Below are 26998 nucleotides of genomic sequence, written 5' to 3' on the forward strand. Positions count from 1 at the left end.
GATTCCTGTTGTCGACATAGTAAATGCAGACCTGTTTTGGTCGATGCTCGATGGTTTTGGGCTTAAATTATGCTCTTAGGGGTTATAGGCCAAAAAAACACTGAATTAAACTAAACATTAATTTGACAAAATTTCAAAACTTTAGACTGAAATGACAAAAGTATCAAACCACATGGACGAAAATGATCATTAACTCAAAATAAAAAAAAGAATGACAAAAACACCCTTAAACTAACGGCATAGCTGGGTGGTGTTAGACGGAGGAGACGTAATTAGCTAATGTTTAAAATTATGAGAATAAATTGACAAAATTTCAAACTATGAACTGTAGTGGGAAAAGTAACAAACTGTAGGAACGAAAATAACCTTTTAACTCTTAATTTTATCTTTGTAAAATATATATTTTATAATAATTATTTTGTCCATATTCGGCTATTCGTGTCTTTCCCTTTCAAAAGTCAAGACTAAAATTACAATTAATATTTCCTGAAGGTACATAAAAACAAAATCAGAAACATTACTCATGATTTATTAATACCAACCAGAAAATCACAGTAGATAATAACTCAGAATGATAAACATGATGACTGCAAAAACAAAACACAAAATCCATTATAAGTTTCCTGATCTTTATTCAAGCAGAACAACACCTTCAAGACAGGAATACACTGGTAAGCACATTCTTGCACTGCAACGACGCCTTAAGCAGCATCAGACCCTACAAACATCCACATATGTTTCTAGTTTAGATCAAAACATGTTTTGTCAGGTTGACCATATAAGGAATATTACCAAATCATAATTAAATCATAAAGAATATTGCTACATCATTGCTCAATCTCAGCCATATGTATATTTAGGATGTATATAATTGTAATGATTGTGATCCTTGATTTTAGCTAGGACCATAGAATTAGCTCATCTCCTTTCCCAGTATTGTCTATATATTAAGTTTGTATCAGTTAGTTTGTATCAATGAAATATATCAACCATACATTTCTTATATGGTAATCAGAGCCTTCACACTCCTTTGAGTTTTTCGATCCAAAGTCATTCCACTACCTTTCTTTTTTGCTTCAAAACCCACTATTCATCATGTCAACTTCTTCCACCATTATTGAGCTCTCTACCCACACTCACTTTTCCATCAAACTAACAGCCACCAACTTTATCTCAAGGCACAAACAAGTTTTATCCACTCTCATGAGTCTCGAACTCAAGCAGTTCGTCGATGGCCGAACTGAACCACCACCAAAAACACTTGAAGGAAAACCGAATCCTGCCTACCGTCTTTGGTTTCGCCAAGACCAAAACCTCCTCGGAGCACTTCTTGGAAGTTGTTCGGATACGATTCAACCAATCGTCTCCTCTGCTGAAACATCTCACCAGCTTTTCACACGTTTGACCGAGAGCTACGCTAGCGTCTCGCGATCCCGGATCATCTCGCTTCGCTCAAAACTTGACACCCACACCAAAGGAACCAAACCTATTGCTGAATATCTCAATGAGATGAAAGCAATTGCTGACGAACTGGCCCTAGCCCACAAGCCGATTGATGATGATGACCTCATTGTTCATATCCTCACCCATTTAGGCGAAGATTATAAACCTATTACTGCTGCTCTAAAAATTCGAGATACACCCATGAGTTTTTCTGACTTCTATGAAAAGCTAGTAGATCATGAACGAACTCTTCAACAATCCCATTCCACACCTCTTGTTACCACAGTTAACAGCACTCAAAAACAAACCCCACGTTCCTACCCTCGCCCCAACTATGGAACCCGGTCTTATAATAGGCCCAACTATTATGGCCCACGCAATAATCATTCTCCAAATCAGAATAGTGGCGCCACACAACATGCTCGTACTAACCGAAACAATTCTTTTTGCAATTTTTGCCAGATTCCAGGTCATGAAACAAAAGGCTGTCGGAAGCTCCAACGGTTTTTACAAGAAAACAGTGTTGCTGTGAACTCGGCGGGGCCACATAACAACCCGACAGTAAACTCTTCAGTGTCAAGCTCCTCGTTACCCACATCACCTTTAATGTTTGATACCAGAGCGTCTCATCATGTCACACATGACCGGTCATGTTTACACAACCTCTCAGAATATGGCGGGCCCGATGAGATCGTGCTTGGGAACGGTAAAACTCTTTTTATCTCTCACACCGGCCATACTTCCATTCCCACCTCCACTCACACATTATCTTTAAACAATGTTTTGTTTGTCCCTCATTTACGTAATCATCTCATTTCGGTCGCTAAACTTTGCAAAACTAATAATGTTTCTGTTGAATTCTTCCCTTCTCATTTTTTTTGTTAAGGATCTTCGCACTGGGGCGCGACTCATGCGGGGAGTGAACATTAATGACGTCTATTATGCTTCATCGTATCCACAACAACCCATTCATCAACTCAACTCAAGCATCAAGACATCCGGATCGCTTCTCTCTTGGCACCACAAGTTTGGGCATCCCTCCATCAAAGTTCTAAAACTTTTGCTCAATAATTTATGACTTGGTTATAATAAAATGTCAAATGTTTCTTTTCATTGTGATGCTTGTTCGTTAAATAAAAGTCATAAACAACCATTTGGAGAAAATTCATTTCAGGTTTCAAAACCACTCGAGCTTATTTACTCGGATGTTTGGGGTCCGGTTCAAACTTCAAATAATGGATACACATACTATGTCATTTTTGTCGACTTTTACTCTAAATACACATGGCTTTACCCTATCAAGCGAAAATCAGATGTTGCAATCTTATTTCCACAATTCAAATCTCTAGTTGAAAAATTCTTTAAAACGCCGCTTGTGTCCCTCTTTTCCGAAAATGGAGGCGAATACATTGGCTTGATTCCCTATCTTCAAAAGAATGGGATTTCTCACTTTACCACTCCCCCACACACTCCGGAACAAAATGGTGTCGCCGAAAGACGCCACCGACATATTGTTGAAACCGGATTATCCTTACTTCACCATGCAAACTTGCCACTCAACTTTTGGTCTCATGCTTTTCAAATAGCAGTTTATCTTATCAACCGACTACCCACACAAATCTTAAATTTCAAGTCGCCTTATGAACGACTATACAAAATTCAACCAACCTACACAAAACTAAAACCATTTGGTTGTCTATGTTTCCCGTGGTTGCGACCGTATGCCTCATCCAAGCTCCATCCGCGCTCCATCAAGTGCATCTTTCTCGGTTACTCCGCCTCTAAGTCGGCTTATAAATGCTATGATCCCGCCTTAAACCGTCTCTATCACTCTCGTCATGTTGAATTCATTGACCATATTTTTCCATTCACCTCACATGGTACCCATATAAATTCCCTTCCTACACCCGAAACATTTATACCTACTAAAAAAAGAAAACCAAAACCTCACACTATACCCAACCCTCACGCATCACCTTTGCATGTTCATGCACATGCTTCACATCCCATGCAACCAAGCCCCACTTCCACTCCACTACCTACTGACAATAACACCATTCCTTCCATTACAGAATCATTGAATCCATCTACTCCCACACCTTCCTCACCATCAGCCTCCTCACCGGAAACCATCTCATCCATGATCACCCCTCAAACCAACATCACACCGCCTCTCTCTCAAACTGCCACACATGATGCAAACATTTCCTCTCCACCCCCACCACCACCTCCACCCTCTACACACCCTCAACGAGACCGTAAACCCAATCCTAAATACTATAACTCCAATACCGTAAACACCACCACTCTTCACCCGCTCCCACCCACCCTTGAACCCACCACTCATATTCAAGCTTCTAAAGACCCGCAATGGCGCAATGCAATGAATGAGGAATTCAACGCACTCATTCAAAATCAAACATGGGAGCTTGTACCCGCGACCTCTCATATGCCCATTGGTTGTAAATGGGTTTTCCGGATCAAACGTAACTCCGACGGTTCCATTGCAAAATACAAGGCTCGTCTTGTAGCGAAAGGCTTTCTCCAAGAACACGGGAAGAACTACTTTGATACGTTTAGTCCCGTCACTAAACCCATCACCATTCGCACGTTTTCTCTATTGCACTGTCCAACAATTGGTCATTGCGACAACTAGATGTTAACAATGCTTTCCTTCATGGCACTCTTCATGAGGAGGTTTTCATGACTCAGCCACCGGGTTACATAGATTCTCAATACCCACATCATATTTGCAAACTCAAAGTCTTTATATGGCTTAAAACAAGCTCCACGCGCTTGGTACATTGAGCTCACTCAATTTCTTCTTTGCTTTGGATTTCGTAAATCTTTAGCCGATGCCTCTCTTTTTATATACCAACATCAAACAATAACTTGTTATTTCATGGTCTATGTGGATGACATAGTCCTTACGGGAAATGATTCACATTTTCTCGATCACTTCATTCGGTCTTTAAGCCAAAAATTCTCCCTTAAGGATCTTGGCATGCTTCATCAGTTTCTGGGTGTTGAGGTTATTCCTACACCTACGGGTCTTTTCTTGTCGCAACATCGCTACATTCAAGATATTCTATAACAGTTTCACATGGATGGTGCAAAGGATGTCACGACACCTCTTAGTGCCACCGAACCCTTATCGCATATCGACTCATCTCCTTCGGTGGACGCAACTCCTTTCCGGAAACTTGTAGGGTCACTTCAATACCTCGCATTCACTCGACCGGACATTTCATATGCCATTAACAAGTTGTCTCAATTCATGCACAGTCCGCGCCAAACACACTGGCAAGCTCTCAAACGAGTCCTTCGACATCTTAAAGGCACCATCCATCATGGCCTCTTCCTCAATCGCAATTCCGCTCTCACTCTCTCGGCCTTTTCCGACTCTGACTGGGGGGTGTAAATGACGCCGGTAGGTCAACCACTGCATACATTCTTTATCTTGGTACAAACATCATTTCATGGAAGTCCACTCGCCAAAAATCAGTTTCTCGCTCCTCTACGGAAGCGAAATACAAGGCCTTAGAAAATGCTTCTGCTGAACTCATATGGACAAAGAACTTACTACATGAACTGGGTCTCACTACAACTCAAACACCGACATTGTTTTGCGACAATACGGGAGCGACATACCTTTGTGCCAATCCCGTGTATCATTCCCGAATGAAGCACATCGCTCTTGACTATCATTTTGTTCGGGAACAAGTCTCCGCTGGTAAATTACGGGTCCTTCACATCAGCTCACAAAATCAAACTTGCGGACATGCTCACCAAACCGTTGGCACGCGCACCTTTTCTTCGAAATCGATCCAAGATCGGAGTATCCGATGGATCCTCCATCTTGCGGGGGCGTATAAGGAATATTACCAAATCATAATCAAATCATAAAGAATATTGCTACATCATTGCTCAATCTCAACCATATGTATATTTAGAATGTATATAATTGTAATGATTGTGATCCTTGATTTTAGCTAGGACCATAGAATTAGCTCATTTCCTTTCCCAGTATTGTCTATATATTAAGTTTGTATCAGTTAGTTTGTATCAATGAAATATATCAACCATACATTTCTTATAGACCAAACACCTTTTATATACAACATAATATATAAAATTATCAAATCAATTTAGAAGTGTGAACTCTCTAGTAGCCATTAAATTATAAAATAAAATCACATATAAATGTAAAAATATTACATACCTCTTTCATCTATAATGAAACCACCTGCTCCTCAAGACTTCCAATCTCTTTCACACTGAACTTGCTCACAACTCCCTTTACGAAACCGCCACCCTCTGCCGCCACTATGGCAGCACCATATCCAACCATATAGGTCATCTCATGGTTCATGGTATACTTGCATTGAGGACACAATGCATTAGGATCGTCAGTTACATAAGTATGATTATAATAACCACTGCACCCGTAAAACTTATCATGTTAAGTATACGCAGCAAGATGGACATGTCAAAACGGGTTGTTTTATCAGGACCAAAATGAGTTGTTTTATTGGGTCGAAAAGTTTAAGTAGCAAGTGTTTGGTTTTGAGAAAACCAGAGCAAATTGGATGAGTTTTGACATGCTTGACTCCTCCTTTGTACCGGGCTGGCTAACCAACCTTTTAAAACAGGTTAACCGGCCCAACCTAGACTAAGCTTCCTGTTGCCTTTCATAACAGGTTGACTGGCCCGACCTTAGACAATATTTACGGTTGTCTTTATGAAACATAGACCGTTTAAACTGGGAACGGTCAATTTGGGGCAAAAAGAATAAAACCCAAGGTACCCAACTTCTTGAAACAGGTCAATTTGGATTTTGGGCCTTTATTGTTGATTGAATAGTTTATTTAGCTATTATAATAGGTTAAATGGGTGAACAAAAGGCTGCTGAATAATTTTATCCTAAGAGAAAAAAAACTCAAAACTTCACACACAAGACTGGAAGATACTACATATATATAGAACTTCAAAGTAACATTAATTCTAGACAGATCAGTTTTCCAAGAGCAGATTATCAAACCCAATAACTGTTTGCAATAAGGGGGGAGGCTTGATGAAATTAGATGAGATCGATTTCAACTACAGTGGAGGCTCGATGGAGCTCTAACAGCTTCACAGAAAACGCCAACTTTTCATCCGACGTGATGCCATTGGGGTATTTGGGACGAATAACAATCTTCTTAAGGGAAGTAGAAGACGCAAACAAATACTTTATCAACCATACTTCATTCTCTGAACCTTTCAAATATTCAAACATCACACTTCGAAGCTCCAACATCACTGTTGTATCGTAGTCTACCCAAGGAGGCGAGGCATCATCCTGCAAGAATACTTAACTAACATTAATATGCAAAACGATATATAAAGATTATAAGAAAGGCCATATGATACATACCCAGTTATCTGCAGTGATTTCAAGAGTCTTGTAGAATAATGAAAACCCTGTAAGGTGTAATGTATTATTGATCAACTATATATAGGGTTACAATGAGATAAATACAAGGAAACATAATCAAATACAATCTCTTAATTATGGTAACACTATAATACTAAAACTCTAATCATCTTTCTTCTACGATATCTCTAATATTCCCCCGCAGTCAGAGCGGTAGGAAATCGGACGCTCAGACTGGAGCGTAAAGCTTGTGAAGATACACGATCGGATGTCACGTAGAGCAAGAACTCGATCGGTTGTAAGACCTAAGAAGATCAGCGGCGTCTTGACCATGGCCAGAGGATGGTAAACTTTGATGACAAGAGCTTCCACTGCGGCAACGGGAGCTATGATTGAGTCGGCCGAAGCAACAACTTGGCAACCCATGACGGCTATTTATTTCCTCCGAATAAAACTAAATAAATAAATAGAAACTACAAAATTTCCTCTTATCGAAACTAATAATGGAGGAAAAAAAACAAAAGCTACAGAAATTATGAAGGGAAAACCTTTCGTAAAAGGAAAATAAACAAAATATATAAAAGCTTTCCCCGTGGGGTAGGAACTTTCACGACCAAAACAAAAAAATAGAAAGAAAATAAAAGAATACTATAAAAATTCAAAAAAAGAGCACTAAACAACTGTAGTTAAATCTGGACCAAAACAAAGAGATAAAAGAAAAAGAAATAGATAGTTGTAAAAAATCGCAACGATAGATCGTAATCCACGTGAGAGAGACATGCCACAATCTACTGTGGATAATCCGAAAGCGGTGACGGTTTGGTAATGCTAGTAAACTATATTTGTGTGTTAAGACGTCCCCGGGGCAGGACGAGAACGAAGAGAAAGAAACAGACCAGAACCTTAAGGCTTTGATACCATGTAGAATAATGAAAACCCCGTAAGGTGTAATGTATTATTGATCAACTATATGTAGGGTTACAATGAGATAAATACAAGGAAACATAATCAAATACAATCTCTTAATTATGGTAACACTATAATACTAAAACTCTAATCATCTTTCTTCTACGATATTCTCTAATAAGTCTGCACATTCGGGCAGATCCTAATCAATTCAACAACACGTGATAACTTCATACCATTCTCTAAACATATATTTGATAATTTAAGAGCCTTGAGGCAGGGAAAGGCGATCGATAACCTCTTGTTAGCAAATCCTCCTACCACCTACAAGAAAAAGAATGTTATCAGATTATCGAAAAAAGGAGACTATGTTTTTGTAAATAAAACTTCAAAGACACAATTTAGCATTAATTACCGCGGCGAGTTTAAAATCCAACTCAAGCTGTTGAAGTTTCGGAAGAGAACCTAGAAGCTCAATGATTGTACCGGAAGTATAACAAATCATCATAGGGTCAAGATTAAGCAATGATGAAGATAACATTTTCAGATTCTCAAGTTTTGCAATCTCAACTTGTTTCACTTGGCGTAAGTAAGAAATACCATCTAGTTTCAAAATCTCAAGCAAGGGACACCGAGAAACAGCCTCCCCAAGTTCACCGATTACTCCACTCGACTCTAAGCTCAATAGGTTTGGAAAACCATGAAAAGTAGGCGTGAGATTGAAATAGCAATTACGAAGTTTCAAATGTTTCAACTTCAAACAAGAGAAAAGATGGGTAGGCAACTTATACGGAGTTTCACTACAATCCTCAATAGTGAGGTCCTCAATGCCTTTTCTGGACAAGAGCGAAATCCAGTGAATGATATCTTCATCTTCAACATACAGTTTGTCGTCGTCTAATGAGAGGACGCACTTTGTAATGGCTCCTCCTCTAAGCTGAAGAAGAATCCTCCCAATAATAACTCTTACTTTATAATTTTCAACATTTGGTTTTCTTATTAGATACCCAAAGAAGTTGTCATCAAATGTGAGTTGGCTGATAAGCATAGTCCATTTAAGCCTCCAATTTCTCGCCAAGATACCGGTCCTGACAGCATCTTGTAACGGTAACCGATCGAGAATATTAGTTACCACATTATCCGGCATGGCACTAATGAAATCTTCTTCTAGTGTTTTATGTCTCCCTTGAATCGGTTCCATTACTCTTAGAAATGAAATACAATAACAATAATAATCAAAAGCATAAACATATGTTAGATAATAAAAGTTAATTTCCACAGTTTTGACCTGAAAATTGTACCCTAAATTCAGATTCAGTATTTGGTATGGAGTAAATTAATAAATATTACTGTTACGATGATCACATTTTTACTTGAAAACAAAATGAAAGTACTAGGCCCGGGCTATATAAATTATTCATCACTGTTTGTTGGTTAATGATCGAGTGACAACTAACTTCCAAAGATAATAAGAAAGAAAGCAGAAAACACATGATTCTAATTAAATTACCTTTGAATGAAGAAAGAAACAGTGTCCGTCCGATGAGTGTGTGTCCGTACAACGGAAGTCCGATGTCTCTTTATTTCCGGCGGACCACACAGACCTTCAATTATTGACAATACCCACGGTTACTTTAGGGTAAGTTTGGTCAAACTACTGCTAGTTTGATAGTTGTAGCACGTGGTTTGAAGCTGGTTGTATCTTTTTAGATATATTTAAATGTTTGACGGATAAAATGTATAAAATTATTAAAATTGGTATAACTAAAAACAATAAAAGTAAATATATTTATTTTGGAAGGTTATTTAAGTAAATTAAAATACTAAAAGTTTGTAGCTCTTACTAAATGCTATTTAAGATAGCGTTTGGTATGCAGGAATGGAGGACGGAATGGAATGACCCATTGTGAGGGAATGGAAAATAGTGTGTTTGGTTGACCAAAGGAATGGAATGACCAATTACCTAGTCCATTTCATTCCCTCTAAAATACCTCAATTTCATTCCATCCATACCCCATGTTTTTTTTCATGCCATTCCCTCCTTCACCCTATATAACCTCCACCACCCTCCCAACAACACCACCACCCAACATCAAGACCCACCACCGCCGCCACTGCCACCAGCCACCACCATCGCCGTCCACCGCTTCCATCAACCATCGCCATCGGTGGCAGCCACTCAGCATCGCCAGCCACTCGCCGCATATATCAACTAGCACCTCACCATCACACATTTCGCCCACCGTCATTGGAATGGTAATAACCCATTCCATTCCTTTGTCCATTTCATTACCACGTCCATTCCATTCCATTACCTCATACCAAACAGACACTAAGTTTTTTCTTTAACCTAAAAGTTTTAAGCTCCTTGAACTAAACAAGACTTTTAATTGGGTATTAGTTTTTTCTTAAAAGCTTAAAACTAGAAGCTCCTAAAAGCTTTAAAAGCTTATCGCCAAACATACCTTTATGACATTATACAATTTTCTTATTATTTTTATCTTTTTCTATTTTATTTACATTAAAGATTATGTGTTCTAAATATCCCCACTCACTATTTTATATTCACTAGTCGAGTGCCCAAATGATTTAGCGGGAAATAACATTTTAAAATTGTTTGTGAGCCAATGATGGCTAGCTTAACTCGAGCTTTACAGCTGTAACATCCTACTTTCGGTTATTATAATAAAAATAAATTTCGTTACTTCATAGTGGGTCGTTATCGGTTTAGATAAATAGAATACGAGTTGGGCTAGTGTTGGGTAAATGAATATGTGTTATGGACTTGGGTTAGGAAAGAAAGAAGGAAAGACCATGGGCTTAAGCCCATGATCCATAAATATATAAACCCTTAATATCCATTTAATCCTCATTCACACATATTCCATACACCACCCAAAACACACACTTAAGATTTCTCTCTAGTTCTTCCTTATCTCTAGCCGAAATAAAGAAGGAAACCGAGCACCGACCCGAGGTAATGATAGTTTAATATTGTACGAGCCTAAAACGTTAGTTATAGTCGCGTAACGACGAGCCGACACCGTTAAACCGTTTAAATCACAAGATCCGGGTGGAATCGGGTATAAACTGTCACACCCTCAAAATCCACTAACGGAGTTTTACCGTCAGAGGGTGTGAACTAACAAGATCGGATTCATTAGTTATAATCAAACCATAAAACAAAGTTTCAAAACCATGAAAACGTTTACGAGTATTTAAATGCGGAAGCGTAAAAAAACATAAAACAAAATGTTGCGTCACGCAGGACGACTTAAACCCAATGATAACAGTTTTAAAAGAGTTTGCATAACAAAAGCGTTTTCAAGCAATGCATGATCCTATACCGCGCGCCCGCCTCGGCTACCTGAGAATAACATACTAAAAGTGTCAACACGGGGTTGGTGAGTTCACAAGTTTATATAAAATAAAGCGTTTAGCGTTTTGCGTTCAGCGTTTTGCGTTCAGCGTTTTGCGTTAAGCGTTTTGCGTTACTAGATAGTGTTATGTCAATTATATATCTATAGGTAGCTAGCCTATAAAACAAGTATTACTAAGTGTTCGACACCGAAGCTGACTGTTTATCATTTGCCTTGCCACCAGGTCTATCCCGACCATGGTATGTGTTTAGCCAAGATTACACCCACTCGACCTCCAGTCGAGTTTAGCGTTGGGTGGGGTTTGTCAAACCCAGTAGTACTACTCAACAATGACCCGCTATTATCCAATATTAAACGGTTCGATGTGAATGAAGGACTTTAGTTATTGCGTTTGCCACTTAGTCTTTACAAGTGATATATAATCTATATTAACAAAATCTTAAATGCGTTTTCGGAGTATGTTATCTCCCCAAGTGAAAAGCGTTTGAAAACAGTTTAAAAAGGGGTAAGTGAACTCACTGTTTGCGAAGAATTCCCAAAATAAATCACCAAGTGATGCGCGTCACAGAAAACTCTCTCTAGCGTTCTAAAACAATAAGGAGGTTTTCTAAGTATCAGAACTAATATCGAGTCTCTAGACCCGACACATAATTCCTATGCACACAACATGTTTCGTGTTTCGTTTGTGAATCGTGTGTGACTTTAACAAGTGTATTTGTGATACGTTACATGTGTGAGCAATTATTTACGTGTCGTGTATTCATAATGTATATCACTAGCAATTTCTTCCCGTAAGGGCAATTTGGTCAACACATAACAATTAACTAGCAATTATTCCCCGCAAGGGCAATTTGGTCAAATCATGACAATCAATTAGCAATTATTCCCCGCAAGGGTATTTTGGTCAAAATACGACAATTAGTTAGCAATTATCCCCCGCAAGGGCAATTTGGTCAAAACATGATAATAAATTAGCAATCACCATGTTTCATGCAACTTTCACAAAATTCAGCAACTAGTTTCTTAACGACAGAATTCTACTTGAAAAACTAGTCTATCCCACCGATCATAGCGTCACAATTAATTTACCAAAAATCATCACAAAATCATGTATGTGTTAGGTTTCCAGAACATATTTTGTTGTATTTTTATTCCATACATATTTCTCACAAAGATCAATTTACCACAGCAAACTCATAGCAGTCAAATTTATGCGCAACAGAATGTTATTTGAAATTCCCGTTAAACGAAAAATCCAATAAATGCAAGACCACTTGGGTTAGGTTCCTAACTCAACAAGTCAACTTTTAGAAGTGGAACCAACCCAATTGGTCTCGTAGTTCATGAGATATAACATTTACAAAACAACCTAACAGCAGGTCTAACAACTCAGCTTTGCACAACGTTTTTGTAAAATCATAAAGGTTAACTTTTACACATCCAAAAATTGCAAATTTACATTCTTTAGAAACTAGACTCAACCTAGTTTACTGTAGTATCAATTATCTCAACCAATTTTCACATTTACACCCCGTTACAGTCAATTGAACATCAACAACACAATCTGTCCAGAAACTGTTTGCATCCAAACTCAACATATTAACTATCTATGGACCACAAATCATTCATATAACATTCTAGACACTATAACCACTATCCATGCATATCAATTACACCATACATACATGGTTAGGGTTTTATTTGATCTCAAACTCAAAGGCACAACAATTAACATGTAATAATATCAATACTAGTTATCAAATCATCATCAATACATCATCAAATCAAACAAAACATATGAACACAACTTATATACAAAAATCGGCCCTATGGTTTTTATTTAACCCATTAAAAATCGAAATTAAGTATAAAGGATGCAAAGGATAGTCGTTTATACCTTCCTAGCACCTTAATCTTCAATCAAAAGCTTGAAAGATTGCTTGTATGTGTGTGTATGAGGGCCGATCGCAAGGGGGGGTCTAGAGGCTGCCGTCGGGTTTGGGAGGGAGAGAAAGAGTGTTAGGGTTTTAGGTTTATGTTATTATTTATAATAACATGTTACACTTTAGTCCCTCAACTTCCAAATGTTACTTTTCTAGCTTAAATAACTAGTTCTAGCACGTTGAGTTAACGTTTATACAATGTTATCACATAACACATAAGTCTAACACATAATTATCACATAAATATTGTTTTGATGTTTTTCGTTTATTCACCAATTGTTTGCGTCAACTCGTTTGCGTTTCAGTGCAATTCCCGAAATACTACACATGTAGTAATTGTCAAGTGTCATTTAAACCCTAGTTTAAATGTAATGAGGTGTGCGTTATAGATTCAGTGATCTTTAAGTTTGAATTGACGGAGTTGAGTTAACGGAGTTAACCTGAAATTGACGATTGTCACATAAACCGGACCTAAGATGAGTTTAGGGATCACCCTAGCTCAAATCTGGATAAAACGGGACGAAAAACGATGAAAACGGTGGAAGAACGAGTGAGATCTCATTTTTCCGGCGAAAACGCGGTTTTCCGGCGATGACGGCGCCGGAAAAGATAAAGGTGTCAGGGAATGATCCCTGACCTAACCCTAGTTCGCTAAGGAAACTTAGAGAACTAGAGGGTGATTCTTTAGCTAGTTCGCTAAGGAAACTTAGAGAACTAGAGGGTGATCCTTTAGCTAGTTCGCTAAGGAAACTTAGAGAACTAGAGGGTGATTCTTTAGCTGATTCGCTAAGGGAACTTAGAGAACCAGAGGGTGATTTTTTAGCTGATTCGCATAAGGAAGCCTAACGAACTAGGCTTGATTCTTTATCCGATTCGTTAAGGAAAAGGGTAACGAATTACCCTTGATTCTTTAAGACCATTCGTTAACAAAGATAACGAATTAGAAGGTCTAATTCGCTAAGACCAAAGTAACGAATTGAAGTTTAACAGAAGGACAGAATGGTCCCTGAACTTAGAAAGGAATGAATTAATTACAAATAAGCTAGTGATATGGCTAGTAATAGATAATTAATACGAGTAATTGTTATACAGTTAGCCGCGCCCAACTGAAGAAAGGAATAACAATTAACGGTGAACGTAACCGACTTCAGGTGAGTTCTAGCCCCATTTATGTGTTATGTTTTTGGGGCTGTGTGCATACTCAATATGTTTGTTAATACGCTTATCCTAAGAGATAAGCGTATACCTTATGTGAATAATGTGAAATGTATGAATGATTGCTTGATGGTACGTGAACGATCTTCGGATATTGCACGTACTGTCAGGTTGTAACGCTATGTATAAGGAAAGTATGATATGTATGCTTATGTGTATGAACGTGATAAAGTTAATAAAAGAAGGAAAGGATGGTTGTATGGTTACGAAAAGGGTACCGAGCCCTAATAATACTCGAGGTATGATGTATGGTTGTATGGTAACGAAGAGGGAATCGAACCCTACTAATATTCGAGAACTAGGGAACCGAACCCTACTAATATTCGAGGAAAGAGGGTACCAAGCCCTAATAATACTCGAGGAAGGGGGGTACCGAGCCCTAATAATACTCGAGGAAGGAGGGTACCGAGCCCTAATAATGCTCGAGGAATGTAGGGTGTAATGCTCTTTATAACGTAAGATATGAAAGCAAGTTAGTAAAGTATGAAAGTATGAATGAAAGAATATAAGTTTGTGTGTATTGTATAATGTATGATTAACTAGAACTCACTCAGCGTAGCTGACTTTTAGTATGCACGCAGGTGAGTAGGATGAGGCAGCTCGTTTGAGGGGACACGTGGCATTGAATAAGAGACTGGCATCGGAAGGCTCCGGGCGTGTTATGTTTTAATTACTTAGTTTTCGAAAGACAAGTTGGTTGTTTAAGACAAGTTTTGAATTGTTATGAAATGTTTTATTAAAGTTTTTATATTCCGCGAATGTTTTTAATTAACTCTGATATTAGAACTGCGTTTTTGAGTAAATCCAACACGAAAGTAGGGCTACCGGTAACAGCGCCTTACAACAGCAAGCCTACTCAGTTCAGCTCCAAATTAAAGCTTCATTTTGATTATTTTGATATTTTTATAATTTGAATACTATTAATCATATTATTGTAAAATATATAAAATGAAGAAAAAAAATGAATAAAGTTGAGTAATAATTGCATATACACGAGGGCTCAAGTTTTACATTAAATAGTAGAATGTATTGATAGATATGTAATTATTTGACACCGTGAGAAATTTTTTTCATTGTAACAAGTTTATTTATGTTTTTTTTTATCAAATAGATAAAGGGTTAGATATATGTAACTAATGGGAACATCAAATTGTAAACATTTATCATTTCAAACCGTCAATCTGATTTGAAAAAAAAAATTATATCGAAACGTCGACAAAAATAAGACCATTTAAATGGGTACGCCCGTAAGGTACGGATATGGTATGCATTTCGATACTAAAACCCGAACCCGAACCAGACCCGATTTTGTACCCGGTATTACCCGAAAACCTGAACCGGTTCCATACTCAGAAACGGGTATTCAAATACCCAATGTATACTCGAAAAATACCTTAAAAATACCCATAAAAAGTGCAAACTTTTACAAAGTCCAATTTATACCTGAAAAAAAGCCCATAAAAATCCGAAAATAAGGTTTTCTCGATACTCGAAAATAGGGTATTCAAATACCCGGTTTTTAAATGCCTGGTTCTATACCCGACCCGAATCCGATGCATAGGGTATGGTTTTTAGAGACAATACCCGGACCTGAACCCCACCCGGTTATTACCAATACCCGAGTTTCCAATACCCGGTCATGCCCAAACCTGATTCCATACCCGAATCCGAGTATTTGTAAAACCCGATTTATGCACCTCTAGCAGGAAGAGACATGAGAGATGAAGCTTGGTGTGATTTGGCCTAGTTAAGTTGTTGTTGGGCCTAGTTGGTTGTAACTTTAATTTTTAAAGACTTGTTTTTGAAATAACACCCTTTTAATGATTTCACTAGGGTATAGACCAACGTGACACGCGGGTGGAATAACATGTCACTACACATAATCAATTTAAACATACGTTTAAGTTAACATAATACTTGTTCATAGTCTGTTACCAAACTGTTATAAATTTACATTGTCTATAGATTCAAACTTCAAAATTACAATAACCTAATTTAAACCGAACCGCCAAAAGACATTAACAAAATAACTAACCATGTTCTTTGATATTAAAACATCATCAAAGTCTTCAAAAATTATACCAACACAAACTCACATTTCCTAAACACCTGAAAATTTTTAAAAACAACACAATATTTAATTAAAATAAACTTAACATAACAACATGTTTAATAATTACTAACATCTAAGCATTACTAAGTTGTTAGGTACAACCAACGCATCTAAAGTTCATAAATATAATTATTAGAAAGTCTAAAAAGATGTTGACAATATACTACTTTTATTAAATCTATCAACAATATATAAAACATTTATATATTACTTTCTACTTCATCATCGGACAACAAACTTTTGGGATAATCATCATAATCACTTTCATAGTTTGCACATTCGGCTAGAGTATAGACCCGTGTTACACACGGGTGGAAAAACATGTCAACAAACATAATAAATATATATAACAAATTCAAGTACACAAAACTTCTTCAACTTTCGGATCAAAACGCTAATCATTTACAATATCTAGATATTAAAAGTTTAAGATTACAATAAGTTAGTGTACACCAAACCACAAAAAAACATCAACAAAAAGATCTAAACATGCTCTTTCATATTAGATCACCATTTACTGCTCCTAATATTCTAACAAAAAAAACTCATTTTGCTTCACCACCTGAAAATTTAAAACAACAATATTATCCAAATTAAATACATCATTAAATTAATAACATGTTTAATAATGAAAGCTCGTGTTACACACGGATGGAAGATATAATAAAAGAAAAAAATATATAACATGTAATACGTAAATTGAGCTATATTCTATAATGATTTTTATTTATGACTTTTATAATAAGATTTTTGATATATTTATACACTGTTAATTATTATAATTTGCAAACAAAACATTGGTGTTTGATTTATTAAAAAAAATATTCATACCGATATCATTATACATTTTATGTTTATAAAAATAACTTTTAGAACAAAATGTTGTCACATATTAAAAAATGTATTTTTATAACGTTGGAAGAATTGGGGACAAAGACTCAAACAATGATGTAAAATTTCAATATCTTTCAATGGTTAGTAACCTGTGTATCATTCGCGTGAAAATTGTATATAAATATATATATATAGGAGGGTTAACGTACAATAATAGGTTATCGTACATTAGGTACGCGTGACCCTGCAACACCAGATCCTAATTGCAATTAAAACTACGCGGTGACATAATTGTAATTAAATCAAAAAATACTTCTCGCATAACAGATCGTCATTTGATGCAAGCCTTCAACCATAATCAAATCATCCACAAAACTAAAGCATAACCAAAAATCGATAAACCCATTATCGCTATAGTTTTAATAATCTTCAAATTGATCAAAAATTGTTGATTTAATCAATAGAATTGATGTGTAGGAGGCTTTAGAATCATCAATCGATTATGAAATTGCATAATAATACACTTAATTGAGCTATGATTAGGGTTCATGTTTAAACGTTCTGCACAAAAACTTTAAACGTTCTGGACTTTTTGTACAGAACTTCTAAACTTTTTGTCTAGAACTTCTAAAGTAAAAAGTTTAGACCAAAATGAAGAAAAAGTTTAAACGTTCTGACAAAAAATGAACAAAAAGTTTAAACGTTTAACTAATACATTCTGATCAAAACTACAAATTTAAACGTTCTGACCAAAACGAACACCTTTAAACGTTCAAGTTTAGATGTTTTGTACCAAAACTTTAGAAGTTCTAACAAAAGGTTTAAAAGTTCTATACAAAAAACTTTAGAAGTTCTATACAAAAACTTTATACGTTCTGTTTAAACGTATTATACGTTCTGTTTAAACGTTCAGAACAAAAATCAATTAAACTTTAAAAGTTCAGTATAAAAAGTTTATACGTTATGTTTATACGTTTTAGGTTAATGTTAATACGTTCAATGTTAAAACCCAGAACTCAAACTCAAAATTGATAACTGAAACTTCAAATTGATGATTAATTGGATCAATTTCAAAGTTTAATTGATCAATTAGTTCATCAATTTCAATTGATCAATTTGATAAACTAACATGTGAACAACTCGTGACGGAGAAAGATGGTGTTCACGACAGTAACGTCGATGGTCGCGACAGTGAATACAATCGTTGGACGGTGACGAATTGATGAACGGTGATAGTGAAGGCGGACAGAATCGATGGGAGCAGCGGATCATAGTTGATGAAATTTACAATATTGCCATCGCGTGATTTTGAAATCAACAATGTAGGAACTCGCGTACGTAATGTATGATTAGGGATTATTGTATTGGATCTTTTATCTATCTATCTATCTATATATATATATAGCGACAATGATAATAATAATAATAATAATAATAATAATAATGAATTGATAGTGTAATATTTATAATAACAAAGAATTTTACATTCACTATAAGGTATTACATTGTTATTTTTATTAAAATAAAATAACATACAACAACAAATAACGTAAAATGTCAACTTAAAACATCTTTCTAACTTAATCCATAAAGCCAAAAAGATATATCAACAAAAACTACATCATGATATATGAAGTCATAAAGTGTTGTTTATTAAACAATCATCGAAATAGAAAGAAATGTGTTGTAATTTTTTATACTTACAAAGAAGAAAACTAAAATCACTACAAAATCAATTCAATGCATTTTTAATAAGAGAAATAAAGGTACAAATACAATTCACAAACTTATAAACAAATCATAGATCTCTATGTACATCCTTGGAATGAAAGAATGAATTTTATGATAAGAATTATATAAAAATAGTCATCATATTATCATTTTACTACTATTATGCTCGTAACTATGCATAAATTAAGGATCCGAGAGTTTTATTTTAAGCAAAATTTTTGACATTATTAAAATATTTTAATATAATCTTGAATTATTCAAAAAACATTAAGTTAGAAAGTATTTTGAGATTAAATAACTTTTAATGCGATTTTTATTTTAAGCATCCATTTTGACATAATTAAAAATTCTTCATCTTACAACTATTATACCCAAAATTATGCATAAATTAAGGAACAAATGGTTTTATTTTAAGCAATAGTTTTGACATAATTAACATATTATTATAATATAATATTGAATTCAAATTCAATAAGAATCATGTAACCATTAATTGGTATTTTAATGGAATTTTAAAAAAATCTTGATAGTATTTTGATATTAGAATATTTTTAATGATGGATTTTTAACTTCAAATAAAATTATGTAACCATTATTTGTATTATAATGGATGTTAAACCATAAACTGGAAATTATTTTAGGTTAATGTATATATTATAAATTTAGTAAAATGCAAATGTCATATTTATATAAAAAAAATAATTTTACATAAATTATGAGACATTAAATTGTTATGTAAATTCAAATACATAACCACACAAACACTAACAAAGATAAATAAAAAGTTAAAACCTTTTTATAACTTATAACATGAGAAAAAAAACACATATTAATTAAAAATTAAGCATCTAATTAAATCAACATCCAAAAATTGCAATCTATAAGGAATACTTCAACATACATGAAGTCCGAGACCTGAAAAACTACAAAACATATTAGTAAATATAGGGGGGGTAATAATAGTATTTTTCGTGTTTTTTTATCATAAAATCGGTTGCTAAATAAGTATGTGTGTGTGTGTGTTAAAAGGAAAATCAAACCCGAGCTGACCCATTCAAAAATATGTATTTAACACTAAAAAGTTTTAAAATATAATTTGTTATTATGAAAATGTCAAATCCGTTTTAAACTAATTTATTGACTGTTTAACAAAAATAGTTTGTATAAACAATCAAGAATTTAATTTGTTCTTATTTGAAATTCAAAATTTTGACAACAAATTAAAACATAGTAAAATTGCTTAAACAAAATACAACAAAATTATATATACACAATATAAATATAAATATAAATATAAATATAAACGTGGATGAATAACTTAAATGTGGACATTTTGGAAACAAATTATTGTAATTATAAATGATTCAAACATTTAACAAAGATAAGTTTATAAACACAATCAAGATATTAATTTGATCAAACTTGAAATTCCAAAGTTTGAACATAATAAAATATTTAATATTTAAGTAATAAAAGTAATATTAACATTCAGTAATATAATAGCCACAACAATTTTCAACAGAACCTTCATCATCAATGTCTTGTGAAAAATAATTTTATGTACATGTATCACCATCAAATATTATTTTCTTTAAATTACCATAAGTTTGAACATTTATAGTTCATGGTTTTAATATTATTGTTATTGCTTATAAATATCAATATATAAGAATGGTCAAACTTTCGAATTTCATCGTTGATAAGTTGGAAATAAATTAATAAGTTGGGAAACAAAAACAAATATATCATACAAAAGTTAAATTAGTTGTAAATAAATTGTGAAAATATAGATGATTTGAACACTTTGAAGAATGCATGGCTGATATGTTGCTTATATAGTCATTAAATATTATAAGATTATTTTTGTTAACTTTCGTTTAATTAAAATGAGTATAAATGCTAGTTAATTTTAAGATCAAATTTATTTTATTTTGAGCTTAAATTAAGGAAGAGTTAAATGCATTATAATGGAAAATATTTTGTATTTAAATCTGTGCTTGAAATCGTATATTGATATAAATTTGTAGGTAAATAATGTAACATAATTGAAATCTTAAATTTAAATTAAATCTTATTAAAATTTATTAAATAACCATAACATATTTAATGAAGAAAACATTGTATTTATAATTATAATTTTTTAAATGTTACCAACCAAAGTATAAATAATAACTTTTTACAAACATTAACAAAATATAAACATATTAAATAAATAGAAACATACAAAAATTATATGAAATAAAAACACCAGCATGAAGATATTGATTTTGAGTTATAAATTTGTAAGTAAATTCTGAATATAATTGAAATCTTAAATGGTATTAAAATTATTAAATATTGTCTAAGACTTTTTACACATATAATTATAATTAAAATTATGTAGTAACAAAAATTATATATTGTTGAATAAATTGTGTAAATTAATATTATTTACAAAAAAATGCATCATATCATGGATAAAAAGTCAAAAATATTACATGGTAAAATCTTTTGTGGCATATTTTTAGGATTCATTACACATATATACTCTAAAGATTAAATATGAAAGTTGTAATAATGTTAATTAAAATTGTGTAATAAAAAATAATATATTTTTTTACTGTTGATTTAGTTAAATCGTTAGAAATTATGATTATTAAAATGAAACTCTATAAGTTATGAATTCATATTATTTTGAGAATCAGAATTTGATATATATTTTATTTTCACATCTAGAAATAAATATATTGATGAATTTAGTTGAAAGTGACATTAAAATCATATTAACTTGAAATATTTAGAAATTGTTATTAAAAGTTATTTTTTTATTTAAGGCATGAATATTGAAAAATTATAAAATGGTCAATTATTCATTAAAATTTGATTATTTATAAACTTGTGAAAGTCAAACTATATAACATATTTTTGTAAACTTTATATAAATGGTGAGAATCCGAATTTGAATGGTTAAAATCGGTTTCTAAAATGTCATTTTAGATGTGTATTATTTTAAAATGTAAAGTACAATAATATTGGAAAGTATAATAACGTTTTAAATTGCGTTGACATTGGTGATTTAATTGGCAATGATATTAAATTTCAAATAAATCAAAATGATTAAAATATAATAAATGGACTTTGACCCAACGATACAAGATTGATTATATTAAAATCAAATAAGTTACATGAATTGTGAAACATACATGAATAATAACAAAAATATACATCAATCTTAAACAAAAAATAAGAAATTGTATCAACAAATCATCAATCCATGAAATTAACTATATCAAGTTGGAGACATAATCTGAAATGAGAAAATTAAATATTAATATTAATATCACATAATAAATAAATTACCAATTATGGAAGATTTGAATTATGTAAACAAATGTTCTAATTGATAACATGAATATTTGAATCGTGTTACCGGAAAAACGAAATAGAGAAAATCTCCATTGTATCTTCGATTTTGATATAAAACCTAAAGAGATTATAAGAAAATCATATAATAATTAATATGAATATAAACAAAAACGAAAATAGATATAAAATCTTACTAGAAAAAGATATTCAATTTTACTGGAAAACCGTAATAACTTCATAATAGAATTCAATCTTGGATTTTGATATACAACCTAAGAGACTATAACAAAAGCATATAATAATTAAAAAATATATATATAATCTTACCGGAAAAAGATATAATCTTATCGGAGCCCGAACTTCCATGGTTTGTGCATGCTTTGTTTCACATACGGGGTTAAAAATTAAAAAAATTAACAAAGTGAGATATTTAAAATAAAGCATGTGAAACAAACCATGGAAGATTTTTGTGGTTGAAGGAGTTCCCTGCCAAAAACAAATAAAGACTCATCTTAGTGAATACAAGATAATAAAGCAAGTCTCAATTCATAATTTTAAAAACTGTTGAAATACTTTTTTAACAATGATCGTCTTTTTTTTCGAGTAAAATGAGCTCAGCTTGGAATGAGTTTGTTCCGAATCGGGTTGATCTGAATGAGTATTGACGATGAGGCCGATGACGAAGAAGATGGCCGATTAGAACAATAACTGTTGTTGCTGCTTGATTACGAAGGAGAAGAGGTCGATTGGAACGCTTCTTGGAACGACGAAGAGACGAGGCCCGAATGATTATGATTTTGGATATTTAATATTTCAGATATAGTTTTTGAAATGGAGAGAAACGATGAAAGATCTGATTTTGAAATGGAGAGAGACGATGAAATAGAGGGAGACTGAAACTTCCAGAGGAAGATTTCCATAAAGCTTCCCGTGAAAGCTTTGTAAAATAAAAAAAGGAAGGAAGACGTAAATGGAAACTTGGTGATTGGGCTGAAAATGTGTACAATCTAGTTTAGTGACATGTGGCAAATAGATGTGGACATCATAGTTGAGTGACATGTGGCAAATATGTATTATTTTAATAGTATTTAAAGATTATTACTGTTTTCAGATGTAAAGGAAGGGGCACAATTGACCGTTTGACTAAATAGCGTGAAGGTGATAGTTAAGACTTGAGATTTTATGGAGTTCGAAACATGAGAGATGAAGCCTGCTGCAATTCTGTCCATTCGTGTTATTGCTTGGCCTGCTGTTGTACTTTTAAAGAATATTTTTTAAAATACCATGAAGTCTTCTTTTTTTTTCTTTAAATCACCTTTTGACTTTGTGGTAAGCCATTAGACCTACCAATTACCAATACTCGAGTTTGAGCCCTGAGTCGTACTTTGTTTAAAGCCAAACCGCGGCAAACTTGTTTGAAATTTTTGTTACTTGATTTATAAGCTAAAATTATTATTTAAATTCAATAAAACAAGTGGTTGACTAAGTATATCTGGAAGTCCGCCAATATGTGGGGCTAGCCTATTTGGTAGAGATACTTGTCTTTTCAGGTTCGAACTTGAGCAAGAATGTAGATTAGAATTATTGGCATAATAATAGAGTACGAGTAATATGAGTGTTGCATGAAGTCAAAGTACAAGGGAGGAGGTATGACATGTAAGAGAGGGGTATACGGTTAGCCTAACCAGAGTAATATTTGTTGTTCAATAAAAATATATCTGCAAGCCCAAGTTTAGAAACATGAATAGTCTGTGGCTAGCCTTCTAGTTTTACAAAGTATGAAAACAAAGACTGAACTAAAAAAAAAGAAGATTGAAGATCTCAATGGAAAATGAACAAAAAAAACATGTAGATATGAACTATGTGGTGAGGGATGCAGGGCCGATTACAGGTTCACGAGGTGCTTCTAGGTGGTAGCGAGAATATGTGAATAATAACATCCCCTCTCACATTGGTTAGTAAAAACATCGTTAGTCTCGATTTTCCACCTCAAAAAAATAAAAATGATGAATGATTATGTTGCAAGGTACTGAGCATGAATATCCTAGGTACTTTATATTTGGGCCTTTACAACTTAAAATCCCAGTCTTTCAAAATTCAAAAATTGCAGTTACTGATTCATATAAAGTACTTTAAAACAAAACAAGAACGTTACTCAAGAATTATTAATATCAAGTAGGTGATCAGATTAAACAAACTCAGAATCAAGAACATTATTCGGAAATAAAGCAACATTTCTGTAAATTGATCACCAACATAACATACTGACATCAAAAACAAAAAACAAGATCCATCGAAACTGATGATCTTGATGTTTATTCAAGCAAAACAGCGGCATTAAGACAGGAACACGGTGGTTAGCACATTGTTGCACTGTAATGAGGCCTTCAGCAACATCAAACCCTACAAAATAACAAGACGGTAATTAGTGTCTTGGCTAACTCCGATCCAAACTTTGTGGTCAATAAGATCATGCCATAATATGTAACTAAGTTCAGATCAAAACAGGTAACTGTGTCGGGATGACCAAACACTATTTTTATTGTAATGTAATATTATATGATTATGAAAGTAATTAAATTGATTAAAATCACAAATACAACTAATTAAGCATACCTCTTTCATCTCCACAGACACCACTTTTTCCTGAAGACTTCCGATCTCTTTCACATTAAACGTGTTCAACATAGTAATACTAGATATGGTGGACATTGGCTTAACCACCAAATCATCCATTACCATGTATGTCACAACCCCCTTAACGAAACCACCACCCTCGGTTGCAACTGTAACGGCATCATTACCAGCCACAAAGGTCACCTCAGTGCTCATTTTATAGCCACAGTCAGATGGACACATTCCAGTGGGATCATGAGTTACATAGTTATGGCTAGAATCACCACGGCACCTGTAAAACTTCTTATCCATGGCAGCATCAGCATTAGGTAATAGAAATGGAACATTAGCCCCACAGTTTGACATCTTCGGGTTCAAAACAACATCTTTGCTTTGATTTGGTTGCATATATGTGTTGCTTAAGTTCTCTATGCTGTCATAGAGTTTACCCAGTGAACCAACCATTGAGTCCTTCTTAAGAAGCTTGATTACAGTACCAACTGGTAGTGTAAGGACATTAAACAAAAAGTCCACAAATTCTTTGCTGGCTTCAGCAAACAGAACTTTCTTTGCACTGACGTCGATTAGAAGCTTTATACTTATATTTGTTGAAGCCGAAGAAGAGCCTGTCATTGTTGCTTTGATGAGTAAAACATGTAGAGTTTGGATCTTTATATATAAGCTTGGTGATGTATCAGTGAGTTGGGTTGGGAATATGAAAAGCAATCAGTTTTGACTTTTGATGTCCAAACTAATGAGACTTAATATGTGTAAGCTTTTGGAATTCTTGTGAGGTAAAACTAATTCAAAGCCAAACAAGCCAAAATTGACATGATATGATTCAGTTTAGTTACAACTTTCTTTATAATGTGTTTAATGACTTTAATCCCTGTTGACTTGGAAGTTAAATTGCATGTGACTTGATCAGTTGGACTTATGGTTGGAAAAAGTTTTGATTAATAAAAGTTTACTATAATAAAAAATTTAAAAGAAAAGAAACTAAATTTCATTAAGAAAACTACAAGAATAAAATGCAGTACTGGCTTCCTCAAATTAACACATGGACACATGGTATGCTCATTTATTTGTTTTATATATTTAAATCCTAATCTTTAACATAAAGAAGCCCAAAAAGTGCATTAATTCCTAATCTTTAGTTTAGGTATTTTGAAAGAAAAAAAAACATATGTATAGCTAGTTAAATGGACTTGAATTGTGTTGAGAAAAAAGAAGACGATTAGTCAAACTAATAAACAACTGTTAGATTTTGTTTTCTGTTCTTTTATGAAAATCAAAACTTATGTTATAATTTCGGTTAGGCCTTATTCCTAAACCAAACCACATTGAATTGTTTGAATGGATTTATTATGATTAATTATAAGGCCTGAATTCATTAATAGGTGGTAATTATTAACACTTTAACAGATAACTTAGACTAAAAGTTTTAGGCTCATATTCTTTATTCAGGCCTAAACATTTCTAAGCCCAATTGTTAAACTAAAAGCTCCACTCGAAGTGTGGTTTTACAAAAATCTAAGGGCATTCGTATTGGTAGCATAAAAAACGTCATTTTTCTGATGTCACCTTACTGTTACAAGAGCATAGGAGTTTTTCCTTTTTAACCCGTAGTGAAGCTAAACCCCTTCCGTTATTACCCACTTCTTTTAACATTAATATATATATATATATATATATATATATATATATATATAGGGAGATGATCATGAGAGAACTTCTTTTTATGGAGAGAACTAGAGAACTAATAATGAAATATTTTTAATTAAATAAAAAAAATATTTTTAATTTTTTTTCATCCTTTTTATATGTTGTTATTCTTCACCAAGAAAAAAATATAAAAATGAAAAAAAATTAAAAAAAAAAAAAAAAAACTAACGAGTAATGCATAATACACCGACTTTTTTTATAATGCATATGTGCAATAGTGTGCATTTTGATATTTTAAATAGTGTTGAATAGTATATATATAGTTGTTTGTATTGTATATTTGCAATAGTGTTATATTATATACAAAAATTAAAAAAAATCGATATAGTGC

At 33.6% G+C, this 26998-nt stretch overlaps 1 protein-coding gene across 1 annotated transcript; it reads right to left on the minus strand.

Annotated features, from left to right (window-relative positions):
* Positions 1-592: 592 nt before the first annotated feature.
* LOC143588613 (uncharacterized) lies at positions 593-25772 on the minus strand. Its single transcript, XM_077069570.1, has 2 exons — positions 24943-25772; positions 593-718 (listed from the first exon to the last, which is right to left on the minus strand). Exons 1-2 carry the CDS (start codon positions 25573-25575, stop codon positions 653-655), a joined length of 699 nt encoding a protein of 232 aa, XP_076925685.1. The 5' UTR covers positions 25576-25772; the 3' UTR covers positions 593-652.
* Positions 25773-26998: the final 1226 nt, after the last annotated feature.

The sequence above is a fragment of the Bidens hawaiensis genome, unplaced genomic scaffold, assembly GCF_021521415.1.
Source record: "Bidens hawaiensis isolate Kalapana, Puna unplaced genomic scaffold, B.hawaiensis_p1.1 tig00036540_1, whole genome shotgun sequence".
NCBI classification, from domain to species: Eukaryota; Viridiplantae; Streptophyta; class Magnoliopsida; order Asterales; family Asteraceae; genus Bidens; species Bidens hawaiensis.

Bases quoted from the DNA above. Each gene is read 5' to 3' on its own strand.
- LOC143588613 (XM_077069570.1), bottom strand. From the start codon at position 25,575: ATGACAGGCTCTTCTTCGGCTTCAACAAATATAAGTATAAAGCTTCTA. The intron at 719-24,942 runs GTATGCTTAATT...GGATGTTTGTAG, and splicing joins TGTCTGTGGAGATGAAAGAG to GGTCTGATGCTGCTTAAGGC.